General features: G+C 30.5%; 1 protein-coding gene across 1 annotated transcript; it reads left to right on the forward strand.

Moving 5' to 3' along the window:
- The first annotated feature begins 2,602 nt into the window (after window positions 1-2,602).
- LOC120081375 (protein NRT1/ PTR FAMILY 2.13-like) lies at window positions 2,603-8,576 on the forward strand. The gene is made up of 4 exons (XM_039036194.2): window positions 2,603-2,833; window positions 2,935-3,152; window positions 3,825-4,381; window positions 7,588-8,576. The coding sequence occupies exons 1-4, from the start codon at window positions 2,662-2,664 to the stop codon at window positions 8,462-8,464; spliced, it is 1,824 nt and encodes a 607-aa protein (XP_038892122.1). The 5' UTR covers window positions 2,603-2,661; the 3' UTR covers window positions 8,465-8,576.
- Window positions 8,577-10,211: the final 1,635 nt, after the last annotated feature.

The raw sequence follows: 10,211 nt of genomic DNA on the forward strand, positions 1-10,211 counted from the left end.
GTTAATGATGTTTTATAGGTTATTCAAATCAAATTAAAATAAATTACAAATTACAAATTACAAACTATTTTTTTTTTTTTTTAAAGAATGGCTCTCTCCCAATGAAAGTCAAATTCAAATACTGAAATTGAACTCTCGACGGCTAAGTAATATGAACTTTCGCCGACCGAAATTGAACGTCGGGAGTTATTAGCACTCCCAACCCCATATATTAGGCGTCGGAAGTTTTTTCAACCCCCGACGTCATATTTGACGCATCGGGAGTTTGTGCATTACTCCTGATAGTCGATTTTGGGCGTGGGAAGTTACACTCCTGACGAACTTCTCCCAACCAAACGTCTAACGACAAGTACTTCGTCCGGAGAGGATCTTTCGATGCATTTTCCACCATTTTTCGGCGATTTTAGGCATCGAGAAAGGTGTGATTTCTTGTAGTATATATATTTTAATTTATTGAATATGAGTCTATTTTCTATTTGGTCTCTAGGTTTCAAAATGATACAATATTAATCTTAAGTTTTGAGTTTGATTTCAAAAAAAAAAAAAAAAGTAAGGAGGTATCTACTACAAGTGATCGATGTTACGAACAATGCTATAGCATTCTACATGACAATCATCAAATATGCAGAATAAGTAAAATAATGCCAAAGATTAGTAATCTAATTTGGTGTAATTCACCTACCTTTAGGGGGCAGTGTGCCCAAAAAAGATAACTTCACTAATATCATTGATAAACAATTACAAATTAGCACTTATCTGTAACAGATGCACAATTACAGTGACTCTTGCACAACTTTATCACTTAATCAATAACCTGGCTCCCCCTAGAATTGACTCCTTCTCATAGTGTCTTAGGCTCTCCCTAAGATATATTATCAATGAAGCAAATCTTAGGCTCCCGCTAAGATCGTGTCTCTTTCTATATATGACTTGAGTTCCCCTCAAGTGGTAAGACTTGCATTCTAACTTTCCTTCTAAGAACTAAGTCTCTTTTGTTCGAATGGCTTAGGCTACTCCTAAGCTCGAGAATCCCTTCTCAAATAGATCTTGTTACCCTTGATGTGAGGAACACAAGGTATGTCTTTAAGAACTCAACTCTGTCTATACTTTGCAATGTTAACCGAATACACACTACAATTGATTTTTAATCACAAGCTTCAGATTAAACAGAATGACCAACCAAACCCCAAAAGGCTAAAGACCTTTAAATATGCATAACAGATAGATGGACAAGCAACCCTACTTTCCAAGACAATCGCACACTGAAGAATGAAGGAAATCGGCAAATAAAATAGAATAAGACAGCAAACCAATAAGAAAATATTTTGCAGAATCAACATTTCCGTAGAACATCCTTTCTCCAAATGGCCAGCAATGTAGAGACAAATATCATAACATCTAATACACTTAAACAAATGTTGTCAACTACATAAACTCCAACAATTTCAATTCCGTCTCTACGTTTCAAAATATTACCATTTTACCTTTGAAATTTGAGTTTTTTTCCAGCTTTGTCCATAGATTTCAAGATTTTGCATTTTTAATTTCGATTTTTCACTCAATACTCACTTCCAATGTTTGGTGTTAATTTTAAAATTAATTTTAACAATAATGAAAAAAAATAGTGAAACTTAATTAATTATAATTTTTTTAATTCTTTTAAATTAATTAATATAGATATTAATATTGAAGACGGAAAGTAAGTATTAGATGAAAAATTGAAGTTAAAATGTAAAATCTTGAAACATAGAGATCAAATTGAAGCAAAAGCCAAATTTCAAGAATAAAATTATAATATTGTTTAAACTTGAAAACTAAATTGAAATTAAACTCAAATTATGAAGATTAAAAGTATAACTTTTTTAAATTTAAGGGTAAAATAAAACCTAACCCCAAAATCAAAGGACAAAAAGATATTTCTTTTTCAAATTTATTTATTTGTCTTTAATCCCGACGGTGTAAAATTGTCGTCACATTCCTTTCTAGAATAAACTAGTATTTTACCTTCAGACCCTTAATTCAACTTGAACCTTTTTCACATTTCCATTCTCTCTCCTCTCTACTAATTTATAACAAATGTACTATCCTGCAGGCTGTCAGTGCCCTCATTATTTCCTTGGCTCAAACAAACACACCACATCGTGGATCCCTTTAAATTAACCTTATGCATTAACTTTGTGAAATTCCTTTCAATCACCCAAAATATTCTAGAGAGAAGAAAAAGAAAAATTTGTTAATTACCCTGTCTAATTGTTCGATTATAATTTGATATACGATATTTTTTTTATTTTTTTAAAAAATATTTTAAATAGAAAACTTCACTATGCAACTTAAATAGTTGTTTAATAAAAAGTTGTCTGAGAATAAAAGAAATAAAAGATTGGATTAAATGCAGTAATTCATTTTTTATTTATATGATGATAATGAGATACAGAAAAATAAGAAAAAAAATATTTGGATCCAATTCGTGTTGCACTCATCTATTCTACATCTTAGATGGCACTCAATCAAAATTTGCCAATTTAAAAAATTGATTGTTTTATTTTATTTTATTTTATTCCTACTGTGTATGAAAAATGAGACATGAAATTAGGTACACCCTATTTGTCCAAAAAGAAGTGCATTTTGGAGTATGGCTCTTCTATAAATACAGACAAAGCCATGAATAAAAAAGAGGCAAAAACCAGACAGAGAGGAGAGATAATGGAGAGTGAGGCTGAAAGCAAAGCTTCAAGCTCTCCCAGCAACTTACAGTGCTTCACCAAAGATGTTTCCCTACACAACAAATCTAAAAGAGAGCCTGGAGGATGGAAGAGCATGCCTTACATCCTTGGTCTCTCTATTTCTTCTTCTTCTTCTTCTTGTGTTTGTTTTTAGTTTTAGGGGCTAGTAATAATATAATAATTCTCTGACATTTTGGTATATTGTTGGCAGGAAATGAAACCTTTGAAAGACTTGCTTCAATGGGACTACTAGCCAATTTCATGGTGTACCTAAAAAAAGTATATCATATGGATCAAGTTTCCGCCACCAGCTTAATGGGCTTATGGACCGGCGTCACCAGTTTCTTGCCCCTCCTCGGCGCCTTTCTCTCTGACGCTTATATTGGCCGCTATTGGACCATTGCTGTTGCTTCCATTTTTTCCTTTCTCGTAATTACATACCCCTAATTTAACGGATGACTCAAATTGAGGGAAAAAAAAAAAGAGATTTCTCACTTTTTAAAAATGAGGTTTTTTTTTAACTGTTCGTTGATATCAAATTCGAGTAAGATTATCAAAATGGAACTTCGCACACGTGGATTAGGCTGTCTCTCTTTCTCTCGTTCTCCTGCTCTCACTCCCTCGTTCTCTCATTCACTTTTTTTTTCTCATGGATTGCTCTCTTCTTCGGTTATCTTACTGTCTCGCTCACTGTCTTAGTCTTGCTCTCCGGTGTTCGGTCTAGCTCTGCAACACAAATTGAAAAGAGAGAAGAAGAAGAAGTCAGCCAAAGCTGGACTTGTCGGAGCTAATGGTGTGGTCTCGCCAAAGTTGTCATGCCGGAGAAGAGAAGCACCCCCAAAAGAATAAGAGAACAAGAAGAAGGAAAAAAAGAGAGAGAAAAATAAATAAATTGAAAGAAGAAGAAAAAAAATAAATGAGGGTAATTTTGTAAAATTGCTTGTAAACAAGAGGTCAAAATTCTTAAGTTTTAAAAAGTGTGAGAAAAATCATTTTGGGACTTGAAATTGATTTTTTTAAATCAATAATCTCTAATTTAATTCTTTTAAAGTTTCTTAAATTTTATTATTTAATTCACTGAATTAATTAACCATGACACAGGGGATGACTTCCATGACACTAACGGCATGGTTACCGCAGCTACATCCGCAGGGGTGCGTTGGATCAACGAAATGCTCAGGGCCGACAGCATCTCAATTGGGATTCTTAATAATGAGTCTTTGTTTAGTATCAATCGGAAGCGGCGGAATCAGGCCGTGTAGTATTCCCTTCGGGGTCGACCAATTTGACCCGACGACGGAGAAAGGGAGGAAAGGGATAGCGAGCTTTTACAATTGGTATTACGCGACTTTCATGGTGGTTTTGGTGTTTACTTTGACGATTGTTGTGTACATTCAAGACTCAGTTAGTTGGGTTTTGGGATATGGAATACCGACGGGGCTAATGTTTTGTTCAATTGTTTTGTTCTTCATGGGGACTCGTGTTTATGTGTTTATAAAGCCCGAAGGAAGCATATTTACTGGGTTAGCTCAAGTGGCTGTTGCTGCTTACAAGAAGCGTCATCTTAAGCTTCCTGATGATAGGAAGGGTTTTTATGACCCTCCGTTAGACCCTGACTCTGTTGTCCTCTCAAAGCTTCCTCTCACCAATCAATTCAGGTCATTCCTTTTCTCTCTTTGCTCTTTAATTATCTCCCAAAATTGAGTCAATTTTTTTTCCAAAAAAAAAAAAAGAAAGAAAATAGAGAAAATAGTATTCTAGTTTTTAAGTTAGGTACTTTTTTTAGTTCTTGCATTTTTAAGAAAACTTTTAATAGCATGTGAAATGCCTGTGATTAATTTGCAATTAAAAGTATAAATAATTTTAAAAAAATGACAAAAAATCATTTTTTTAAAATTTGCAAAATACTAAAAAAAAATAGTTTTAATAATTCAAAATCAATTTTAATAAGGTGAAAAATGTAATTAAAAGTAGAAATAATCAAACAATGAAATCATTTTAAGTGATTAAAGATGTGTTTTGGAGTAATTTTAACCATTTAAAAATCACTTACATACATGCACTAAAATATTTGTGATTAATTTTTATTGATATACTTTAATTATTGACATGAAATTTAAAAATAAAAAAAAACAATAATTTAAAATTTTATATTTTTCTCTCGTCACCCGGTATCAGAGCTGGGGTAAGGGCGAGAGAGTAGAGAGATAAATTTTCTTCTTATTATTTTTAAGTTATATTTTAATTATGAGAAATACATAGTATACTTTGGACAACACTTATATTTGTACATCCCATCAAATTGTTCAATTATAATTTACCATCTACTAAATTCTTCTTTCTTCTTTTCTCGAATATTTTAATTTTTTTTAACGTGTGTGATGTGAGTGAGATGCATAGAGATATGTGATATCTAGGATGCACCTAAATATTACCTTTTAATTATTTTATTTTAAAAATGTCATGTTAACTCCTCCATTATGGTGGGACCAAAATCAAGCATTAATGAAATATTAGAGAATAAATGGTTCAACTTTGAAACCTAATGACTAATTTGAATTTTTCCAAAAAAAAAAAAAAACAATAATTAAAAGAAAATTGTGTTTTTCTCTCTACTCCTTCACCCTCCTTCCTTCTTCTATAATTATTATTTTTAATTTAAAATGTCAGGTAAACATTAAAGATAGTAAAAGAATTACTCTAAGTATCTTTTAAATCCTATTTTTGAAAATCTAAGACAAAAACATTACACTTTAAAATTTTGGGATCAAATGAACCAATTGTTGCTAACTAAGGGATTAAAAATGTATTTTTCTATTAAAATGAACATAACTCAATTAGTATAGTGCGAGTACTATCAATTTCAAAATCAGATATTTTGATACCCCCAATATCCCACCCACCTATTGTAATATATATATATTATAAAAAAAAAATTACTTCAAGTTACATTTTTTGGGCTAGGATTCGGTGGTGATTTATCATTTTATAGAGCAAAAGGTCCTATGTATATAGATTTCTTGTGAGAATTAATTAAGAAACATGCAAACCAAAAGTCATCACCAAGTATAGGTGTTAATAAATCCTCTAGTTAGATGAAGGTGTTAATTTTTAACCTCATAAAGGAGTGAGGAAGGTAAATTGTTAAAAGTTATATTAATGGTGACTTATTTAAACTTCTTGAATTATCTTCTAAAAATAGTGTGTTAATAATGCACCTTATATGTGACGTAATATTCTTAAAAAAAAAAAAAAAAAAAAAAAGAGAGAGAGAACAATAACATTTTGTAGGACCTGTCCTGAAATAAAACGAAAATATTGTCCTTCTCACTAGTTAGTGGGATTCTTCTTGATCACGGCCCCTACAAAGGATGTGACATCTATTTAAATTCCATTTGGAAATCATTTTATTTGAAATTTTGTTTTTATTTTTTAAAATTAAATCTATTTTATCTACGTTTCTTACTATAATTTGCATCTTTTTTAATTACAATGGTTGGATTCTTAGTCAAATTATAAAAAAAAAAACAATCTTTTTACTTCTCAAATTTTGACTTGATTTTTTAAACCATTAGTGAAAAGTAGATAACAAAAGAAAAAAATTTGGAAATGAAAATAATATCCCTAGTCTTAATTTTAAAAAAATAAAATGGTTATCAAATGAGAATTCTTTTTTCGAATCCTTGGTTTCTTTTTTCATAAGTTGTTAATGATGTATTTATCTTTCTTAAATAAACATTGTATTTTTAATCCATTTTTAAAAGTAAAAATAAAATTTAAAAAACCATTTGAATTTTCATACTTAAACTTGAATTTTTAAACCTTACTAAAATATAAATAATAAAATATAGATACCAATAAGTGAAAGTAATATTTGTAGGCTTAATTTGAAAAAAAAATATTTTCAAAATAGAAAAATAAGGGAAAAACTATTTATACAAAATAGCAAAAACTAATTATTTTAGGCTTTTCAATTAGTCTCTATTAATGATAGATTTCTATCAGTGAGATGCTTATAAAAATTTATCAATATCTATTAATATTTTTTTATATTATTTCTATAAATAATTTGATATTTTTTTCGAAAATTCTAAAAAGAATTGTTATAAGATGTACATTAGTATTTTAGAAAATCAGGCTTATTTATTTATTTATTTTGCAATTCTATCTAAATATAAATTATTGGTTGTAGAAAAATGAAGAAGAAAAAAGAAAAATATCTCCTACTGTCCAACACATCTCTTGGTTTCTCTCCTCCAATAATTTCTAGAATAATTACAATTTATTTATTGTTGGGTGTTTCTGTGGTCCATTCTTAAATCCGTGGTAAAAAGTAAAAATTTAGGTAAGGTTTTTTGTTTTAAATTTTTTAATGTTTATAAAAACCATTTCTAATTATTTGTTCTTTTTTTATTATTACTTGTTAAAGGTGTTTAATTTAGAAAAAAAATTAACTAAAAATTCAAATTGGTTCCTAAGAAAAATGATGACACACATAACCAAACGCAATTTTTAATGGTTATATTTTAAAAGATCCATAAATTTAAATCCACAACCAATAGTGAATTCTCCCTTAAAAAATACTTAGTTATATTTTTTCATTTTACCAAATTGTTGAAACATAATTTATCAAATGTCAAGTTCTTTTTATATGTGTTGGAATGCATCCAAGTATCGCTCTTCTTTTTCTAGTTTTGGAATGTCTTGCATTCGTATTTATATTATTTACGATTTTGTCTACAATTTTAGTGGGATAAGCTATATATAAATCATCAACCTCTAACCACAATCGTATATTTCTCTCTAATAATAAAATTATTATCTCTCATTAACGTAGCTAACACGAACGGAGAATATTTTGCAGTTTCTTAAACAAGGCAGCAATTATAACGGAGAAGGAGATAAACCCAGATGGAACAAGAGTAAACAAATGGAACGTAAGCAGCATACAACAAGTAGAAGAACTAAAATGTTTATTCAGAGTTTTCCCAATTTGGGTAACAGGAATTCTTAGCCTAACTCCAATAATTCAACAATCCACCTTCTCAATCTCTCAAGCTCTTCAAATGAACCGTCACATGGGACCCAATTTCCAAATCCCCCCCGCTTCTATTATCGTCATCTCCTTTCTCACCATCACTTTCTTCATCCCTTTCTACGACCAATTCCTCGTCCCCACTCTCCGTAAATTCACCCGCCACCCAAACGGCATAACGGAGCTCCAACGCATGGCAGTCGGCATAATATTTGCCGTCGTTTCCATGGTCGTTGCCGGGCTAATCGAAATGCAGAGAAGAAATCGAGCCAACAATGGTGGGTCTATAATGTCGGTCTTTTGGTTAACCCCGCAATTCTTCCTCATGGGGCTTTGTGAAGCGTTTAATATAATTGGGCAAATTGAGTTTTTCAATAAGGAATTTCCGGAGCATATGAGAACTATGGGTAATGCTTTCTCGTCTTGTTCTATTGCTTTGTCTAGCTATGTTAATACTGCTATGGTTTTGATCGTGCATCGAACCACCGGCAGCGGCGGTGCTCATGGCAGGCCTGATTGGTTGGTGGATGATCTAAATAAAGGGAGATTGGATTACTTTTATTATGTGGTTGCGGCAACGGCGTTTTGTAACTTTTTCTTTTTTCTTTATTGTGCTAAGAATTACCGTTACAAGGGTCATGTGTCTAACACTGAACGGGATTTGGAGCTCGTTATTAGCTCTGACAAAAAGATATTGGACGTGTGAGAATTTGGCCATTTGCTTAATAATTAATTAGTTATACATTTTCTATGTATAATCAGCTTCACATTTGGTGTATATTTATATAATATAATTAAGAATTTGTAGCTAGGGTGCATATGATAGTTTCGTTTTTAGTTTTTGAAATTTATGTTTGTTTTTTTCTTAATTTTTCAATCAGGGTTTTCACTCGTTAGAGAAGGATTTGAATATGTAGTCAAATTCTAAAAATAAAGATGAGTTTTTGAAAGATTATTTTAAAAAAATTAAAAAAAAAAAATTCAAAACTTAACTTGGTTTTTGAAAACGTTAGTATAAAGGGGATAACAAGACATGAAAACTTATGGGTGGAGGTAGTATTGGGGTGAATTTAGACCTGACGAAATAGGCCAAAAATCATAAAAAATACTACTACAAATTTGGCCTTTATTGATGGGCAAAAGTGTAAAAAAAAATGTCTACTTTGATGGCAAAAAAAGGTTAAAAAAGCCAATATCAAGAAAGTCGACCATCAATGAAATTAATTTTCTTGATGGTAAAAAAAAAGTCACCAAAAACCCTTTCTTGACGTTTTTAGCCACCAAGAAAGGGTACTTTGACATTTTTTGCCCATCAACTAAATGAAAAAAAAATCAAGAAAAACATTTTTGTTGATACATTTTGAACGTTAAAATAAGGTAATATTGACATTTTTGTCCATCAACTATTTTTTAAGAACGTCAAGAAAACCCTTTTTATCAATATTTTTGCATGTTAAGAAAGTATTTTTATTGATGGTTTTTAAGCTTCAACTACACACTTTTATTGACATTTTTTGTCCGTCAACTATACCAATGTAATTTTTTTAAAAAAAAAAAATCAAGGTCATTGGGACCCCTCATACGCAACTTGTAATCGACCCCAAACAAGCTTTTAATTTAAATTTTGTATTTACACTCATTGTACCTAACTTTTACTTTATACACAAACAAGAAAATACATCAGTTCACTTACATAAAGTTTGTAGCACATCTACAAATCAATAACTTCAAACAACTTCTGCAAAACAATAATTTTATACAACTTCACTCAACTTCTGCAAACATAACTACTTTAACAGCTCCTGCAAACCACCAACTATACACTCAACTTTTCAAACACACAAGACCATTATCAGAACCAGACAAATTACAAAGTGTATCATTCTTTCTAATACCCAACAATTATAAAAGCAGATCAACAACTCTTTCAACACCAACAACTGTACAAATATCTTGCAATCCATCAACTATACACAATGCCAAATTTTCAATAACACATATCATTAGACCATCTCATTGAAACAAGTAACATATTTAATAAAATTACTATCCAACAAATCAACCAAATACTTTTCATTAATCAACCAGTAAAACAATGTTTCTACAAACAATCCGTATCTAAAAACTAATCATATAATATCTAACCCTACTAAAATTGACATTGTATTTCATATCTTATTCCATATATACTAAATTATTGAGGCATCATATAACAAAAATCTATCAAATGTAGCGTTCTATTAAGTCACAATACTCAACTTTCATCGTATCTAATTCCCATTTACTGTAAGGTGTTTGTCTCGTCAACTGCAAACAAACAAGTAAATTAATTTATTAACAAAATTATACTAAGTGTAAATATTATAGTTAAAGAAGATAGTCTAAGAAAATGCATACCACGCTTGTAATTATTTTGCTCATGTGTTTTACTATGTCGTGCATGAACTTCATAA

This window comes from Benincasa hispida, chromosome 7 (genome assembly GCF_027475165.1).
Source record: "Benincasa hispida cultivar pf3 chromosome 7, pf3_genome.v1.1, whole genome shotgun sequence".
NCBI classification, from domain to species: Eukaryota; Viridiplantae; Streptophyta; class Magnoliopsida; order Cucurbitales; family Cucurbitaceae; genus Benincasa; species Benincasa hispida.

Bases quoted from the DNA above. Each gene is read 5' to 3' on its own strand.
- LOC120081375 (XM_039036194.2), top strand. From the start codon at position 2,662: ATGAATAAAAAAGAGGCAAAAACCAGACAGAGAGGAGAGATAATGGAG. The intron at 2,834-2,934 runs GTCTCTCTATTT...TATTGTTGGCAG, and splicing joins GAGCATGCCTTACATCCTTG to GAAATGAAACCTTTGAAAGA. The intron at 3,153-3,824 runs GTAATTACATAC...ACCATGACACAG, and splicing joins CTTCCATTTTTTCCTTTCTC to GGGATGACTTCCATGACACT.